Source organism: Grampus griseus, assembly GCF_964374135.1.
Source record: "Grampus griseus genome assembly, chromosome: 20".
Lineage (NCBI taxonomy): Eukaryota > Metazoa > Chordata > Mammalia > Artiodactyla > Delphinidae > Grampus > Grampus griseus.
Genome location: NC_139014.1, coordinates 39480378 through 39499557, shown reverse-complemented (window position 1 = coordinate 39499557; position 19180 = coordinate 39480378). Strand labels below are relative to the sequence as shown.

Genomic DNA, 19180 nt, shown 5'->3' with positions numbered 1-19180 from the left:
TGGTTGGCAGCAAGAGCTCCTGTTTATTGCTACCTGTTTGGGGAAAGGTGATGGTTATCAGCCACTAAGAAGGTTTGTGTGTCTTTAACGTTATTGGTGGTAGTTCAGCTTGCAAGAAACTCCAAGGAATTTGTAACTGGAGCCCCAGGCTTAGTGGATGTTAAGTCAGCAACAGCAGGGTTTGTGGGGGGGAATCCTCTTGTTGTAGCCAGCTGTTCATCGTATCAAGACCCCATCCCCCAGAGTCCCCTTAAGAGGCAATAATATCTGTGGACAAGTGTTTTCTTTGTAGAGAAGATGGACACTTTAGGTTTTAAATGAATTTCGTGAAACTGACAAAAATATGCGTATGCTTGTTATTTTTAGACAAAATCCAGGAAAAGTATATTATCGTTTTAATTTTCTTTCCAACATTCTTTTTTGAATAAAGAGCTATTCTAGTTTAGCTTGAAAAGTTTCTTTTAGTTGCTATGTGAGAAAAGAGAATAATTACATTGATACTACACACATACATGTCGATATAAAGAGTGAAAATCATCTCGTTCCATGTAGATTTTTGTTGTTTTTGTTGGCTTTACGCGCTCTTTAGCTCTCTGTGGTGCTGACTAGACGTTACGTTAATTGAGTTGTGTGCCCGCTGTTGGTAAAACAGCCGACAGACCCGTCGTCACTAACCCCTGTGTCCTGGGAAGGCCAACGGCAGTGTGCTTGTCACTGTTTGTAAAGGATGCCAAAAAATGTCTCTTGCCAGGTAAACAACTTTTGGAATATCTCACAGGAAACAAGACATTCATTGGAACTCTCCTTGAAGAGGTGTCTTCTTAACTCGCCAGTTTTTGCCCTGCACTTCTTCTTCCCTTTGGGTTAACGCTGTCTCTGTGTCCTCGGCAGGCTCTCCCGTGCCGCAGCCTCCGTCGCCCCAGCCACTCTTGTTGGGTGCTAGACTGCAGAGCGCCTCCACCCTCACTGACATCTACCAGAGCAAGCAGAAGCTCAGAAAGCAGCACTCGGACCCCGTGTGCCCGTCCCACGCCGGGGCTGGGTGCAGCTGCTCCCCCCAGCCCAGTCGGCCCGGCAGCCTTGGGACCTCTCCCACCAAGCACGCGGGGTCCTCCCCGCGGAGTTCCGACTGGTTCTTCAAAACTCCATTACCAACAATCATTGGCTCCCCTACTAAGGTGTGTTTATTAAGCCCTTTTGTAGATGTTGTGACTTTGCTAAATTAACATTTATTAACTGGGGCATTTTGTTCCGGGTGGTCAGCTGAGGTCCAGCAACGGACCACAGGAGAAATTGAAATAGAGAAGTTGGTTACTCACCGGTCCTGGAAGAAGCACCCAGATGCCACACGGGGAAGTCAAGTCAAAGTGCAGAGAGAGACAGGACCTGGGCACATGCCTTTATTAGGGTCTGTGGGTGGAGTGCTCTGGGGTTCCCGGGCCAAGGCTGGATGGGTCAATCCAAACCAAAAGAGCAGGGTTCTGATAAGTTCCACGGGGGTCTTGTCTAAGGGGCACACAGCGGGAAGGCCCTGGGAGACGGGGGGAGATCACCAGGCTTGTCAGGGAAGTCGTATCCGGAACGTACATTTATTTGCGACTCTGTGGGCTGCTGTCTAGGGCGTGTGCTTGTACGAGGGGCTGGTGTCAATTTAAGGTCCCTGCAGGCCGCATAGCCAAGCACAGTGGATGTGGAAGCAGCAATACCATGGAGCAGCTTAACTCTCAGTAGTAGGTCATGCACTAGTATCACAAGTACTTTATAGGCAGCATTCAGGAAGAGGATAGCTGCAATTTAATCAGCACCTGCCGTGTACCAGGCAAAGTGTAAGTCCTTTACTTGCTGCACGCTTTATATACACGTTCCCATTTAATCCTGAAAAAAGGAAACAGGCCTAGCGTAAATGAACTGTCAAGGTCACAGAGACTGGAAGCAGAAGAGCCGGGATTTGAATCCAAGACTGACAGAGTCTGGAGTCTCTGCTCCAGCTACTGTGCCATGAGCCTGACGGTTCTGAACATTCCTACGTCATAACAACCAGTTTACATGTGTTCCCTTAGACCACGGCTCCTTTCAAAATCCCGAAAACGCAAGCGTCTTCCAACCTGCCAGCCTTGGCCACTCGCCGTGGGCCTTCTGAGGGGCAGTTGAAGGATGGGAGTGACCCACGGGGATGCTCTCACTGTCTCTCAGTACAAGGAGGGGAGAGGCACAAGTCCGAGCAGCAGGTCAGGGCAGCGTTTGGCAGGTAAGAGACGCCATTTCCTTCCAGCCCTAAACATGGAAACGGTAACAGTGCATCCATTCCTATCATAAAACAACCAGACCCGATTAGCAGCTGGTTTATGCCAGTGGTTAATGACACTGTACACGTGTAAGGAACTGCATACACTTAGAATCTCTGAAAACCATAGCTGTTGCCTATACCTGTGGGAGTCCAGAGCTCTTCCTGAGTTTCCTGAGTAGTCTGTTTCTGCCTTTTTGTTTATTTTGGGTATTGAAGTTTATCTCTACCTTGAATTGTTCGGTCTCTATTTTTTGTCTCCTTGTTCTCTGACTTTCCTTTAACCCTTTTATGGCTTGGCTTAAATCACCCTTATTACTGATAAGTCTGGATTTTTTTAAAGTATACATTTACGTTATTATCATTCTTCTTTTTAGATCTGTCAGTACTGGGAAATTATCAGATCAACCAGTAAAAACACCTTTAGGTGGACATCAGGGCAGCACGGACAGTTTAAATACAGAACGACCAATGGATATAGGTAAGAGAAGTCCGGTTTCTTTTTAGGCAGGTAATCTGTTTGTTAACTTTCCTATTGCTGCTGTAACAAATTACCACAAGCTTGGTAGCTTAAAAACAACACAGATGTATTATTTTACAGTTCCGGAGGGCAGAAGTCCACAGTGGGTCTCACTAGGCTAAAACCGAGGTGTAGGCAGGGCTGGTTCCTTCTGCAGGCTCTCGGGGAGGGTGCACTTCCTGGCCTTTTGCAGCTTCTGGGGGCTGCCCTCATCCCTTGGCTTGTGGCCCCTTCGACCGTGAAAGCCAGCAATGGCCAGTCTAGACTCAGACCTTCTGCCCCCTTAGTCTACACTTAAAGGACCCTTGTGATTACATTGGACCCACTGGATAATCTCTTTAAGTTCAGCTGATGAGCAGCCCTGGTTCCATCTGCAGCTTTAGTTCCCCTTTGCCGTGTCACATAGCCTATTTACAAGTTTCAGGGCTCAGGACGCGGGCATCTTTGGCTTGGGCGTGGGGGTAATTACTCTGCCCATCTACTTCTGGTGACTGTTCACGAACCTGTTGACCAGATTGCTTCATCCAGTCCCTGTCATCTCATCGAAGTTCTTAGGAGCCTGTCAAGATAGGGACATGTTCAGTGTCTTGATGATCGGCAGCCCATGAGTGAGAAGTTAGATGCTGACCAAGATTGCTTTTTATCAGTAGGATAACTCTGGCCAAAGTTGCCTTACACATACGAACTCTTGAGCATCTCTTATACAGCAAGCCCAACCTATAAAGAACCATAGGTCACTGAGATCCCTGGCTCTTTCATAGCTGTTCCAGGGAACTTTATGTCCATGGACCCACATCTAGATTGCTTTAGACTGCTTATCAAAAAATGAAAACAAAGGGCTGGCTCCAGACCCTAACCCAGGCTTGTTTAATCAAGTTTTCTGGGAAAGGAGTTTAGGAATCTGTGTCTTTAACAAGCTCCCCACGTGATTATGATGTCCACTTAAATTTGAGTCAGTATTGGAGCCTCTTTGTTCTTGTTTTCTCTGTCATTCTTTTACCGTCTCTCCCATGAGCCTCCAAAGGAGGAAGTATCTAGACCAGCAAACACCCGAGTATGGTTTCTGTGCTGTAGGGCTTGATATTTCACTCCACTGTCATCTTGCTGGCATGGTTTCTGAAGAGAAGTCTCGTGTCATTCTTACCGTCGTTCCTCTTATAAATGAGGTGCTTTTTTTCTTTGGCTTCTTTCAGGACTTTTTCTTTGATTCTCTGCTGTTTGAAGATGAAATGCACAGGTGTAGATTGTTTGGCATTCTAACCGCTTGGTGTTCTTTAAGCTTCCTGGACTTGGAAGGTTTGGTTCTGCATTTATTTTGGAAATTTCTTGGACATTACTACTTCACATATTTCTTCTGTTTCTTTCTCTTTCTCCTTTTCATATTCCTGTTGCACATATATTATATCTTTGTAGTTGTCCCACAGTTCTTGGATATTCTGGGATTTTTGTTGTTGTTGTTTTAATTCTTCTTTCTCTTTGCTTTTCAGTTTTGGAAGTTCCTATTGACATATCTTCAAGCTAACTGATTTTCTTAACCATGTCCTGTCTGTTGATGAGCTCATCAAATACATTCTTCATTTCTGTGTCAGTGATTCTGACTTACAGCATTTCCTTTGAGTCTTTCTTAGAGTTGCCATCTCTCTGCTTTGTTACTCATTTGCTCTTACATGTTGTTTATTTTTTCCATTAGAGTTCTTAGCATTAATCAAAGTTATTATAATTTCTGGTGTGATAAGTCCAATATGCATGCTGTATCTGAGTCTGGTTCAGTGCTTGCTCTGTCTCTTCAAGCTGTTTTTACCTTTTAGCTTGCCTTTTAATTTTTGTTGAAAGCCAGAAATGATATTACTGGACATAGAATTGAGTTAAATAGTGTGAGGTGTTTTTTTTGTTTATCTGGCTAAGAGTTAGGCTGTGTTTAGTGTTTGCTGTAGCCATAGGTATCAGGGTAAACTTTTCTCTGGTGTCTTTGTCTTCCCTGTTGTCTTTGAGTTTCCCTAGATACCCCTTCTTAAATGCCTAACTCTATATTTTCTTCTGAGAAAATATAAGCTATAAAACAGCTTAGGGACTTCCCTGGTGGCACAGTGGTTAAGAATCCGCCTGCCAATGCAGGGGACATGGGTTCGAGCCCTGGTTCGGGAAGATCCAACCTGCTGCAGAGCAACTAAGCCCGTGCGCCACAACTACTGAGCCTGCGCTCTAGAGCCCACGAGCCACAACTGCTGAAGCCTGTGCACCTAAAGCCTGTGCTCCGCAACAAAGAGAAGCCACCGCAGTGAGAAGCCTGTACATCAGCCCCCACTCTCCACAACTAGAGAAAGCCCGTGTGCAGCAACGAAGACCCAGCACAGCCAAAAATAAATAAATAAATTTATAAAAAAAGCAAAAACAACAACAGCTTAGCTCTTAGTTTCTCCACATTCTCACCAACGTTTGTTATTTGTGGTCTTTTCGATGATGACCATTCTGACAGGTGTGAGGATGTCTCATTGGGGTTTTTATTTGCATTTGCCTGATGATTAGCGATGTTGAGCATCTTTTCATGTGCCTGTTGGCCATATATATTTTTTGGAAAAATAACTATTCAGGTCTTCTGCCCATTTTTTAAATCAGGTTGTTTCCCCACATATTTATTCCCAGTTCTTGGTTTCCACCTTTTCACATTATCCTCAGGTGTGACGGCAATTCACGTAGAAGTAACTGAATTGTAGGCCTTGGGGAAAAGGAGATTCACAGCTGTGAAGAGATTACCATAAAATATTTTTAATGGAGATCTGTATTGAATTTTCTGTTTTTAAGAGTAATAAATGCTTATTGTAAAAAACCCAAATCTAATATAAAAGTAAAGGTGTCCCTATAAAACCCACCCTCTGATACATGACACATTTGGTGAACTTTTTATTGCAGCCCCTGCAGGAGCCTGTGGTGTTGCACGGGCTCCTTCTGTGGGAACAGCAGCGAGTCCCAGGGCTGTGCTGTTCACGGTAGGGTCTCCTCCACACAGGGCTGCGACCCCCGCTTGTACCCACATAGTCCTTCGGACAAGAACCACCTCAGGTGAGGATTGTCTTAGTTCCGCCTTGCGCTCGTGTTTGGTGTGCAGATTCTGATAATGGCTTAATGGTGTGACGTAGTTTTTTTTACCAATGACGTGGAGATAACGATTTACTTTACCTTAAAGGGTTATGAAGAGTAGATGAGGGGACTTCCCTGGCAGTCCCGTGGTTAAGACTCTGCGCTTGCACGGCAGGGGGCATGGGTTCGGTACCTGGTCGGGGGACTAAGATCCCCTATGCCACGCTGTGCGGCCAAAAAATTAAAAAAAGAGTAAATGAGACAATACTTGTGGGGAAAAAAAAAATCTGCAAAACAAAAGGTACTAGGTTATATATTTGTAATAATATATATGTAATTTTATAACATTATTACATGAATGTGACGTCACAGTGAAGCAGCTATGCATGTTGGTGCTTCTTAGCTTATATTGAAGGCTTATGTTAGTACATCCAGTAAGTTTTTTGAAAATGATAGATTGTTGTTTATTTTTGGTTTTGTGGATTTTTTTAGAAACCTAGGTTTCACCTTTTTTTTGGTACTTTGAGTCCCAATCTTTGCACTTAATCCTATATCCTACTTCTGGATAGGCTGATAGATTGGTTTTATCAGCCATAGTCTATAAATAGGTAATTGGTACCAAAAATTAAGAAAGTATTTAGATTGGACTTGAGTTATCATTTGACATCATATATTATACCTTGTGTCCCTTAAGTTCTCTTATGCTAAATCAGTTACTAATCAAGATACAAGTAGATTAATAAGCAAAGGATATAAATAGATAATGAGAGTGGAAAAAGAGCTAATAATAATCTTGATTTTAGGATTATTAAGAGTATTAAATAATAAGAAAATACCACTTTGAGAAAATAACTTTTTATACCTGTTAACTAAGCCAACATTTAAAAAATGTAATGCCCAGTGTTGTTGAGGCTTAGTGGGATCTCTGCGCTCACTCACGGCTGCTTTAGAAAATAGCGTGGCAAGTCTTACAAAGAGCTATAAAAATATTTATAGTAATATTTGATCTGTGGTAATCCCATTCTGTTTATAAGGCCACTTACAACAAAGTGGTCTTATAAAGTATTTATCACAAATAACTCAAAAGAAGGAAGGATTTCATTACAATGTTATTGGTGGCATTAAAAAAATCAGAAATAGTATAAGTGCCCCCACCTAAGCATTGGGGTATAATTTTAGTGAAGCGTACACATCCGCTGAGTTTTATCACCGTGAGGACTGTGGAGCAGCAGGGAGAAATGTGTATGTTAGAAGTTTGTTTAAAACAGAATTTAAAAGTAGCTGTGCTGATTCTGTAAGGAATGAAGGTGAGCCTGGGAAGATAAAGCCTGTTCATGTGCTCAGGGAGGGGTCGGGGGCCTTCCTTTTAACGCTTCCTCGCCCGTCTCCACAGGGGGCTCCAGCGGCTCCGGAGGCTCCCTGGGCTCCACCGGGGGCCGTGTGTCTGGGGGCTCCCCGCCTGGGCTGTGCTCGGGGTCTCCCCCTCTGGGAGCAGAGGCAGCTCCCAGCCTGAGACACGCGCCTTGTGGTGCTTCACCCCCCAGCCTGGAGGGGCTCGTCGCCTTTGAAGCCCCTGAACTGCCCGAGGAGACGCTGATGGAGGTGGGAAGAGACCCTGTGACGTGTCACTTACGGGGACCCCGAGGAGAGTGTTGGTGACGGGAGGACAAAATCCCCCTAACCTTTCCTATTTGGAACATTGCTCATATATTTTCAGAATAATGTTGACAGTGACACTCATTCATAGCAAGCTTTGGTTGACAGGAAGTGATGCATACAGATTTTGTATTCTTAATTTCTTTATCTGAAGTTTATTTACTACTTACAGGACTTTTAAAACATAATGTTTTTCCTAAAACCGTAACTTTTTATTCTCAAAGCTTGCTTTTCTTCATAAGATAAAAATGATACACTTAAACTTAGGTTTAAAAAAATAAATTAAGATGCCAAATCAGTCAGTAACGCTGAGGAATAAAGCTGCCCGGCAGACTGGACAGTTGCGTGTGTACACCAGTACCTTTTCCCTCCACGGAGCCAGGTCTCCAGGGAAAAACACATCAGAACGTGAAGTGTGCTGAGCACAAATGCAGAATAGAGGTGAATTTTATGATTCCAGAGCCTCTGCTAGCTAATTCCTCAGTGTCGACTCTAGGACAGTGTTCCATAGACTGCACCTCCTCCAGGTCAACTAAAGAACAAATTCTCTTTCCATATTTCTGTTGTGTGTGAAGGAAAATTAAGTATTTCACATAAAAGTTATAAAGTACTGCATGCAAAATTTTAATAGTGATTCTGTAGTAAGTTTAAGTTGTAATTTTGAGAATATGTATAAGATTGGAAAAGCAATCTTCAGAGTTTTTTCAGTCTCCATCAACTTAGGCATAAATTATGTTCCAATATGTATTGGAACATATAGTCTGATATGCTGTCATAGAGCAGAGAGACTTTCAAAAGTTGATTGGTTTATTCTTCTGTCTTTAGTACACTGATTCTCATGCCTTTTTAACCATAAAAGGAGAGTGAGAAGCTTAGTCTTATTTGAGATTTCAAAATACATTTATAGCTAAAAACAAACCTCAGAACATAAATTTTAGAGTACCCATTTTTAATGCGCTGCTACTATGTCTATCTATACTCCACTCTTTCACTGAAAAGATCACAAAATTTAGAGCCTTGGTATTAGGAATCACTGTTAACTGAAGAGCCACCAGAAATTAAAAAAGTGTCTCTGAAATTGTAAGTCAGTAGAATTCATTAAACTATCAAGAAGTGTGGTTTACTGCACAGAATATCCTTACATTCCTATATCTTGGTCTCTATTTTGTCATGTTTCTGTCTCATGTATATTGATTTAATTGTTCCGTGTTTCATTTTTTTCCTGGTGCAAGTACAATGACCTCATATCTTTGAGGCTGAATTTTGTGGGTGCTCTCGTACATCCATACACACAAACATATGACACACTCTTGTTTGGTTTCATTTGTGTTTATTTTTCTCACAGTTTTCTGGAATTTAAAACTTTCATTCTCCTTTGATCATTCTGACATTCATAAGTATAGAAAACATTAGCAGTGGCCACAGTTTATGTGCAGAAATGAGTGTGCGCCTCTCCTTAACCTGCAAGTTTCTAAGATGATTGGCTTTGCCGCAGCGAGAGCACACAGACACCTTCCGCCACCTGAACGCAATGCTGTTGTTCACGGAGTGTGTGCTGGACCTGACGGCCGTGCGCGGGGGAGACCCAGGGCTCTGCGCGTCCGCGGTCTCCTTGTACCAGATCCAGGAGAGCGCGGTGGTGGACCAGATCAGCCAGCTGAGCAAAGACTGGGGGTAGGTGCCCCCTTGCTGTCCATCTCCAGAGGCTTCCTGCCCTCTGTAAACTGGTGTCCAAGCTGGGGGCCGTGTCATCCACTGAAGGTCATGGGCGTCTCTGAGTTAACTCATTGTGCTCGATTTCACTGTGTGAGCCAAGACTTGGAGGTTCTGCAGCCTTGGTGTTTCCTTTCCTGTAAATTGTGCTGTTAAGATATTTGATGATAAAGAGATTGTATTTTTATCTGAGTGCACCCATTGTATTCAAAGTACACATGTCTTTCTCCATGCCGGCCCTTCTCCCTTCAGGAGGTGTTCGTGCACTAAAAGTGTCAAGGGGAATGATGTTCCCTTAGAGAGACTGCTGTGATGGGGCACTGGCCTGTCGGTTCGCAGGCTAACGCTCTGCTTGCTGTCTCTGGGTGCAGGCGGGTGGAACAGCTGGTGTTATACATGAAGGCCGCACAGCTGCTGGCAGCCTCTCTGCATCTCGCCAAAGAGCAGATCAAGTCCGGGAAGCTGAGCCCGTCCACGGGTGTGAAACAAGGTACAAGCGGAGCGTGACGGGGCTGCTTTTCCCCTTACACTGGGAAGGGGAGTTTTTGGTGAGGGGTCACCATGGTATTAAGCATGCTTAAATGGGAAAAGATGCTGGCTTTTCTGTTTTTTGGTTTTGCCATTTAGCCGATACAGAGAGCAGTCAGAATTACTTTATTCTCAGTCTTCACTAAGAGAGAGAACATGTGGAAGAATGATTTCCAGTCACTTTTTTCAGTGATCATTTAGTGTCGCTTTCCATAAATTAGCAGGAAAGTTGCTTGTCACCATGACTCTGTTTCTGGAGGAAAATTAAAATTCTCATTTCAATTTTTTTCCAGTTGTCAAAAATCTGAATGAACGATATAAATTCTGCATCAGCATGTGCAAGAAACTTACAGAAAAGCTGAATCGCTTCTTCTCTGACAAACAGAGATTTATTGATGAAATCAACAGCGTAACAGCAGAGAAACTCATCTATAATTGTGCTGTAGAAATGGTAACCCTTTTTAAGGTGTAATATTGCATAGTAATACTACTTGTCTTTAAGAGCACCTTTTGTTTTTTGTTTTTCTTGGCTGCGTTGGGTCTTCGTTGCTGTGTGTGGGCTTTCTCTAGTTGCAGTGAGCTGGGGGGCTACTCTTCCTTGCGGTGCGCGGGCTTCTCATTGTGGTGACTTCTCATTGTTGCGGAGCACAGGCTCTAGAGTGCAGGCTCAGTAGTTGTGGCGCAGGGACTTGGGTGCTCCGCGGCATGTGGGATCTTCCTGGACCAGGACTCGAACCCGTGTCCCCTGCATTGGCAGGCGGATTCTTAACCATTGCACCACCAGGGAAGTTCCCTAAGAGCATCTTTTGAAGTGCACACCTACTTGTCATCATCCTTTTAAAAAGAATTTATGCCCCACCACTCCCAAGTCCCAGGTATTGTGGTACCTCTTCCTGAAGGAGTGATTACACTTAATTAACATGCAACAAACATAAGTTATGTTGGTTACCTACCACATTTGGTAAAAGTTTACCATACCTCTTAAAAATTGCTAACATTAGGCATGATCTAATCTTTTTATAGTTTGCATCTAAGAGCTTTCACTGGATCTCTTTCTTCATTTTCTATTATTTAAGGAATTTGGCTTGATAAAACATTACATAAATACTGCTTTTATTACCCAATCTGCAGAAATTCACGTGCTCAGATTCCACAACTGACCTTACTTAAGTGTAGACACACAAAGTATAATCTACTTTTCCAACTCTCTGGTTATATTAGTGGAAATAATTTGTTTTCTGTATCTTCGAGGAAAAATTGCTCTGAAGGAAACATGAAATTAGGGACTGTCAAAGAAGGAATTAAGTGGGGAAAAATTTAATTACTGACCAACCGTATAGTTTTTACCATATTAACATAGTTGAGCTTCCTTTTCCCTCTCAAATTTGTGTACTTTGAATTGTACTGTTACATTACCCCCTTGGTCTTATTTTGAAAGCCATCATAATAAAAAGGCGTATGAAAATAGTTTGGGAATATAAACTGTTGATGAGAATAATATACATTATATTGCCCTAAACTGTTGATACGAATAATATGCATTGTATTGTTTTGTACCGAATTAAGACTTCATAAGACAGATTTTCTTTTAGAAATTTGTGCCAGGAAAGACGTCCTCTTGTACGGAGTTAGGGTGCTTCTGTCTCTTCTGATGACAGAGCCACGTGCCTCCAACAAGTCTCTCCTTGTGCCCTGGCTGCTGAGCAAGCTTGGAGACACTCAACTTATATTTAGTTATTTCTCTCCTTCCTTTTCAGGACTTGGATTTTCTGTGTCCATTTTATTTATCATATTGTATGTGGCTTTACTCTTTGAAAGAGACAGAGCATACTGACAAGTAAATTAGGATACTGGATTACTGACAGTCTGGGCAGTGAATGATTAAAGAGAAAATCAGGATGCTGTTGGGGAAACAAATGCTCATAACCCCGTGAATGACACCATGCCCGTCTTTCTGGGGAGCCCTACCCACCTCTCCCCCTGCCCAGCTCGCTCCTGCTTCCTATGGCTCTGCCTCAGCATCACTTCCTGGAGGCGCTCGCTAACCACTTCCTCCATAGTCGGGTTAGGTGCCTCTCGCGTGTGCTCCGTACCATCCGGGGCTTCCTCCTGTGATGCTAGGTACCCCTTGGAGTTCACAGCCCACGCCTCCCTCTGGACTGTGAGCTCACCTTCATCGTGCACTCTGGGCCGACACTCAGCAGGTGCCCAGTAAATACCTCTGAATGAATGAATCCCACACACCAGAAAATTCTGTAACTAAAAGGAAAAGCTGATAAGTGGCTTTTAACGTCATTTAATTATTTCATTGTAACAAGATCTACTTTAGGGAAATGCCAGGTTACTAGTGTGGAAGTGTAAGTTTAAAATAAACTTTTTAGTGAAGTCATAGAAGAGCCAGTTTAGAAGTGCAAATATCATGAGTTAGGAATCTCTGAGTTCAAGAAGGTTATGTTTGAATGCAGAGTAACTCTTTTGTCAAGAAGCTCTTTTATGTCGCTCACCCAATAGATTATATCATTTTGTCGAAACGTATTAATTTTAGACAGACTCCATTTAAAGCTGCATTGCCTGAATGGATTCGTATTTTCATGGAAGAGCTGAGAATCTTCTTGTTTTTGCTGACTGGTTCCAGGTTCAGGCTGCAGCCCTGGATGAGATGTTCCAGCAGACTGAAGATATTGTTTATCGCTATCATAAGGCGGCCCTTCTTTTGGAAGGCTTAACTAAGATTCTCCAGGACCCGGCAGATATTGAAAATGTACACAAATGTGAGTTGACTTAGAAAGCAGTGTGCGTGTTGGTTGCACTTTCATTGTCTCCTCCTGGTGCAGTAGACAGAGCGTGGAGTTTGGAACCGTGCAGCCTGAGGGTTGCATCTTGGCTTCCCAACCTCGGGCAAGTCACTCACCCTTTCTGTGGTCCCCGTCTCTTCTTCTACAAGATGAGGAACAGTGCCTGCCTTGCCGGGCTGTTGCGAGGATTAGAGAGGTTGCTTGTACAGAGCTGTTGGCTTTTGTCATTAGTCTTTAGATTTCTACACTGCGTGACTGTATTGGTGGGTGTGTTTGTGTATGCAGAGACCTTTGCTTTTATCATTAAACAATAAGAAAGGCAGCTGTTTTAATCCTCGTTGGCTTAGTGACCGAAGAGCCCTGTGAAAACCCTGTGTACTGCAGATTTGGTGTACAGAACGGAGTGTGGACACTGGTAGGGTACCAGGATGGTGTTTCCACTTGTCAGATATAAGACCAATGATGTTTTTTGTTGAGGAGGAGGTGTGGTCATACCACATTTTGAAGAGCCACAAGGGGCTGGCAGTTCTAAGATTGTTTGCAATTGTGAGCGAACTAGCTGTTAAAACCTAAATGTTCTTCATTTGACGTGCTAATCTAGCTTTTACCACTGTGCAGCGCTAAGCTAGACGATTACCAGGCAGAAAGAAGAAAAAATACTCAGAACTGTTAACTCTGGGGCAAAGATAGAACAGAGGTGAGGGTGTAGGTGGAGGGTGAGAGATTCTTTTTCATTGGTTCTTCTTACCTTGGTTTTGAAAATATAAATGATTTTTATTATGAATTTATTTTATTTCTAGATAAATCTCGTATTGAAAGGAGATTGTCGGCACTCTGCTACAGCACCTCAACCTTGTGAGCAGCAGCAGGCCTGCCCCCAGGACTAGTGGTGGGTGTGAGGCGATGCCTTTGGGAGCACAGCTTGGATCCTGTCGCCCCACCCCCAGGAAACTGTAGGTTCCTACACGGTGACCACCAAAGAGCAAGCAGTGATTTCAAAAAGGAAAAACAACCCCAGAACTACCTGCCTTATCAGAGAAGTCACCCCTTCCCTTTTTCTTTGTAGAAGCAGAAACGAGAGTATTCCACTTGGCTTTCAGTTTGAACTTGGTAAATAAATGTACCTTAGAACTAGAGTTGTCAGTACAGTTATTCTTAAGGGTAATTAGGAATGAAACGATGAGTGGCTCTTCACGCCAGTCACCAGAGCAAAGTGTGGGGTTCCACATGTTCACTGAGGCGAAAAAGTAAAAAGCCACGTCTCATCCAGGCGGTTTGATACTCGGGGTAAGTTTATCTGAGTCTGAGCACGCGTCCATAAACAGCTCAGGAAGAAATAGCTTAAGGAGTGAAAGGCGTCTCTTGGAAGAGATTGTGAAATCTTCAATTTGATCTAATATGGACACATATTAATAATCTTCCAAAATCTTTCATATTGCACTAATTTATTAAAACAACTGTGTATTGGATTTTGCAATTTAAAACTAACTGAGGCACAATGGACTTGTTTAAAATATTTTACTTGATTATATACGCGTACCCTTTCCAGAATTCACAGGTGATTTCTCGTGGACTTTTAAGTGGTAAAAAATTTGTGTTGTGTGAACCTTTGCATTTTCTTAGCCTACTCATCTACACCTACAGGTTTTCTCAGTGATATTTTTAAGTTGCTCGTTGTCTGCTTTTGTTTGCATTTTTTACTGTGCATGCAGAATGTGCATTCATGCCTATGACCTCTAGGCTTACTAAAGGCTAGGTTTATTGGGGCAGTATTAGAACAAGTGTCAATCCAGAGATACTCTCAAGAATTGTAATAGGGCCAAAACAAAGTTGGTGACTTAAAGGCTTATTAGTGATGTGGAATTTTACATGAAGTTAGTGAAAAATGAGGTATGTTTTCTCTTAGGAAAATGGGCAGCTCTTTCCAGACTGTGTGCATTTTCCTGTTAGTCCTGACAGTTCACCAGGTAGCTAGTCATGGAGAATGTGGGCACTTAACACCCCTCAAGAGATGGTGCCTACGTGGTAGGTTATTTCGTTCCTCTTACTTACCTGCTTGAATACTTGAATAAACCATTCTCCAGTTTTAATCCTTTTAGATAATGTAACCTGAACTCTGACAAATTGCACAGAAGCTCTTCGGCATTAATTTAGTGTACTGATAAAAACAAAAACATGGTTTTTCTTTACTTTGACGAAGTAATGTAATTTTTACTTTATTTATCTGTATGAAATTCCAGCAGTTAATTTGAACATTTATTTATATGATGTTTATATTTTTAGGTCTTTAATACAGTGTTTCTACCTCTTATTTGTAACTGCATGCATTATTCATGAAACTAGGTAAAACTCACTGAATTGTTGTGTCATAGCCTTTTTATTATTGCCTGTACAGATGTATATTAAGGTAAATAAAACTGACCAGGTGTTTCTAGGGTGAGGCTGGGTCCCTGTGACGTGGCTTGTCAGGCCAGGTCCTTCCTCAGTGAGTTTGGAGCCTTGGTGGTTAACACCTGTCGCCCTGCCCCAGGGTTTCAGATGCTCGGTGACGGTCCTGCAGGCTGCCAGGAGCATGGGCTGTGCGGCGGCTTCCTGCCCTCCCTGCAGGGGCCATAAGCACTGTCACTGGTGATACTCCATTTTGTATGATTTTTTCGAGTGTAAAGGGCAGTTTCTTGTATGTTCTCTCAGTTACCGCCCGTGTCATCTCACTGATCCTCCGAGGGGGTGGGTACATTCCGGTCCCTCCTCCCCTCTCCCGCTTGTTTTTTAAACACAGGATGAAACAGGTTCACAGCGAGGAAGTGCTTGGTCTGCAGTCAGTACCTAGGGAAGTGGCCGGGCTGTGCTTTGTGACCTCCAAGTGCATTCTTCTGCTTCTTGTTACGACAAAGGTCAGGTGATAGGAGGTATGTGTGAGACCGTGAAGTCTGAACAGCAGAGAAGAACAAACTGTAAACTCGTGATTAATGGTTCTGATTATATTTCCATTATCAAGGCCAATTGTTTTAAGAGATTTTGCCTTGATTATAGCAATAATAAACAAATGCTTTATGTTTCCACGTGTATCTTTTGATTTTGTATCATCTATTTCATAAAAAAGAGAGAAACCAGCTCACACATTCACGGGTTGACACCGGGTCTCAGGCGAGCCTGGAAGGTGGCGGGTGCACAGATGCACACGGGGCTAATCTGTGAGCGTGCCGAGTGGCCGTTCCTGCTGTGAGGATTCGCCTTAATGGCGCCTGCGCCGGGCCCGTGGGATGCTTCCCACATGCCCGTCTCCTCAAGGGGGGGTGTCTTTCTGCCCCTCCTGGGGTCCAGGAGAGGAGCCCGGAGAGGGGGTTACTGTTCGGGCCCAGTCACCTCAGTCCCCACAGGTAAATAGCAGGGGAGTCGAGCTGGGCACCGTGGGTGTGAAGTCACTGACTTGGCTCTAAAAAGCGCTTGAGGTGACGGAGGAAGATTTGCCGCTTGCACCGTGCGCCTCCTGTAGCTTCTGTGGGCAGTCCTCACTCCTGCGGGAGCAGAGTGTGGTTCTGTTGTTCCAGGGAGACTGGCTGCCGCCCAGAGAGCTTGGTGTCTTCCCTCCGTTGACGGGCGCAGCCTAGGAGCATCCGTATCCACCTCTGCACGCCGGGAGACAACTGACACTGGGTCCTGGGCCCTGGGTCTTCAGCCATGGAAGTCCTGGGCCCTGCCCAAGTCTCCGCCTTGTCTGTCACAGCCCTGGCCAGAATGCTGTCTTGGGGAGAGGGGTCAAGGTGGCATCGTCCTCACCGGAATCAGAGGGAGTCACATCAGAAGCGACCCGCCTGGGGAAGCACCGCACGGCGGGAAATGACAGTCGGTCCCTGAAGTCTCGGCTTTTGTGGACAAGGCAGAGCCAAACAGGTGAAGGGTCACAGGGGTCAGTGCCCAGGGGTCAGTGCCCAGACTGCTGTGGAGGAGGGAGGCGAGGCTGGGAGCTGCCGGCAGCACGGACCCACGCAGAGCAGAGTGCCCGGCAGAGCCTCCAGCTCCCCTTGCACAGAGGGCCTCGCTCGGCCGGTTGTGAACGTGCTGTCCTTTCTGAACAGCCTCCTGGCGTGGATCTGAGCGGAGGCTGCGGCAGCGATGGCCGAGCCCTGGGGCTTCCCCTCGCCCTCCTGCTCCCAGGCTGTCCTGTCTCTGAGGGTTTGCTCGCTGCAGGCTGTTCTCCGTTTCCTTGGGTGCAGCTGTCTTGGTCTCGGACTCCTGTGCAGAGCGGTGCGTCCTTGGGCACTCTCCATCCCTAACCTCTCCACACCTGTCTGCGTCCGGCTGGGAGCTGGTCAGTGGTGGTGAGAACGGAATGAGTTACTGGGCGTGAGGTTGTTTGAACAGCCCCAGCCGTGGGCGGTGGGCAGCCTGCAGCTCCTCTCTGTTAGGCTTGGTTTGGGGCGAGGCCCAGTTTCAGGCTCTGTCTGGACACCTTCTGAAAGGACCAGCCCCGCCGCCGTGGCCGAGCCCTGGGCACCTGCTTTCAGACGTCCTTTCCCTGTGGATTGATCTGACCCTTGTAGTTCAAGGTTTGTGGCAATCTAATATTTATTACTTCATTAGATCTTCGTACCAACCCTCAGTGGCCTCATTTCACAGATGGAAAAGGCAGACCTGGCAAATAATTTCCAAAGAGAAAAAAGCCAGGGCTGGGGTTTGGCCAGCCAGACTGCTGGGCGGGGCCTGGGCCCACGAGCTGCTCATCCCACACACGCGCCTGGAGCCCCGGCCCTGCTCACCCCTCGGCCTTCCAGCCTCTCCTTTCTGCTGATGCACTTTTATGCTTCTCGGTGCGCAGGTGTCTCTGGCTGGACTCCCCCGGCCAAGCGGCAGGCAGCAAGTTTTGAGAAGCAGGTGAGGTTAGCAGACCTGCCACCCCCTTGGGGGCTGGGGCAGGAGCCCAAGAGCAGAAGCTTTGAAACCACCCTCAGAATCCCCAGGGGAAGGGCTTCAGGGACACACGGACAAATGGACACTTTGCAGGTTCCCTGCTTGTTTGTTTATTTGTACGAGAGCCGCTGAGGTAGACCAGCAGGGATTCGGCCCGTCCTGGGTGGGAGGGACCTCAACCCCAGGTTTGCCAAGGGGACCCCTGCAGGCCCTGGCGTCCTAAGACCGGCTCTTTTGCTGATGGCGGCACGTAGGGGCCCTCTCCCGGGGACGTAAGCCAGCGCCCTCCCCTCGGTCCCTCAACAGGAGACGGCACGTGGAGCCCTGTCTTCGTCTTGAAGCACTGAGGCCCACCCAGCTGCCCCTTCTCCCACCTGCTGCCCTTGGGCCCCACCCCTGCTGCAGGGCGAGGTCGGAGAGGGAGATGGTGGGCCGGGCAGGGGCAGGTCACAGGTACCTTTGCCCAGAGTGTCGTCTGGGCGACAACAGGACTTCTGCCTGGCACACCGAGCTGCGGCCAGAGGCTCTGATGGGGGCCCAACGGGCCTGCCTCTGTTCCAGCTGGAGGGTTTCTGTGAAGATGGTGGGTGAGCGGGCTGTGCGCTGAGAATGAACCACAGGGCGGGCGGCTGATCTGGGGATCCTCGCGAGGGCAGGGTGCCTTCCACAGAGGGGAGGGTCTGTGAGGTGATGAGGATGCTGGTCCAGCGGGATGACAGGTTCTCCTTCCCTGTCGGGAGTGTCTGTCGTGGGGGGTGGCGATGTTCATGTTTCACTCTGAGCTTGTTAATTTTGTAATTCTTTAACAAGGTGATTTCGGTCCAGGAAGAACTCTAAAACTCAGGTCATCAGCTAGGAAAGGTATTGGCAGTAAACACAACAGATGAGGGGAGTTATGGTGGGGGAAATGCTGGGAGAAAATAAGGAAATTCCCCCCCCCCCAGAGCCCTCCCCCTGCCCCCCCCTTCAGTCTGAAGGCTTCTTGGAGCAGCAGAGTAAAAAGCCCCCTGGCACAGACGGGCCGAGGGTCCCAGTCTCTGGGCTCACAATGGGGGGGCGGATCTAAGCCCCGGGAGGTGGGTGCAGGGTGGTGAGCGAGGCTGAGGCTGGGGGCCCTTCAGCAGTCACGGGCTGGTTCCTCAGCACGTCGGGATTTTGGAGACGTGAACGCTCCTTTCCACTGAGAAAGTGCTAAAACAACAACTCTTAGACAAGTTGGTGCGGAGCACACATCAACATTTATTCAGTCGCCGTCAGAGGAGCCAGCATGTGACAAAAGCGTGTCAGTTCAGAAAGGATATGAAACCTGGGGGGGATTCTCGGGAAACAGATGCCTGTTACATAAGCGGCTTGTTTACTCGTGAGGATCCCAGCTTCCTTCCACACGGTCATCTGTTCGTCTGTAGCGTCATGTCAGAGGAAATCGGACAGGACGCCCAGGGCACCACGCGGTGCCCACTTTCTCCGTTCAGGGCCCTACGGCGGCACCTCTGGCAGCTGCTCGGCTCTGCTGTCGTGCCACGGAAAGTAGCCGGGGCCGATACGATGCACCTGAAATTTGAGTTTCTTGTAACTTTCACGTGTCACAAAATAGCCTTTTTTTTTCCAATCCACTTAAAATGTAAGAACCATTCTTAATCTATAGGCTGTGGACCGGACCTGGCCTGCAGGCCGTCGCATGTGGCCCCGGCGCAC

The 19180-nt window shown here is 46.1% G+C and overlaps 1 protein-coding gene across 5 annotated transcripts in view; it reads left to right on the top strand.

Annotated features, from left to right (window-relative positions):
- The window catches only part of ULK2 (unc-51 like autophagy activating kinase 2), a gene marked incomplete at its 5' end in the record, with an annotated part of 67159 nt that extends 50237 nt beyond the window's left edge, over positions 1–16922 (top strand). The window contains 12 exons of one of the 5 annotated variants that reach the window (XR_014298288.1): positions 892–1178; positions 2061–2248; positions 2662–2765; positions 5715–5864; positions 7276–7484; positions 9034–9212; positions 9623–9741; positions 10073–10245; positions 12415–12550; positions 13375–15483; positions 16302–16468; positions 16792–16922. Coding sequence is in view for 3 of the 5 variants with exons in the window: in XM_082678411.1 (XP_082534537.1) it covers positions 892–1178; positions 2061–2248; positions 2662–2765; positions 5715–5864; positions 7276–7484; positions 9034–9212; positions 9623–9741; positions 10073–10245; positions 12415–12550; positions 13375–13433 (1604 nt within the window). Of the gene's footprint in view, positions 1–891; positions 1179–2060; positions 2249–2661; positions 2766–5714; positions 5865–7275; positions 7485–9033; positions 9213–9622; positions 9742–10072; positions 10246–12414; positions 12551–13374; positions 15568–16301; positions 16469–16653; positions 16734–16791 lie in introns of those variants that run through there. The other 4 variants (XR_014298289.1, XM_082678411.1, XM_082678412.1 and 1 more) reach the window with 4 other exon arrangements.
- Between the last annotated feature and the right edge of the window lie 2258 nt (positions 16923–19180).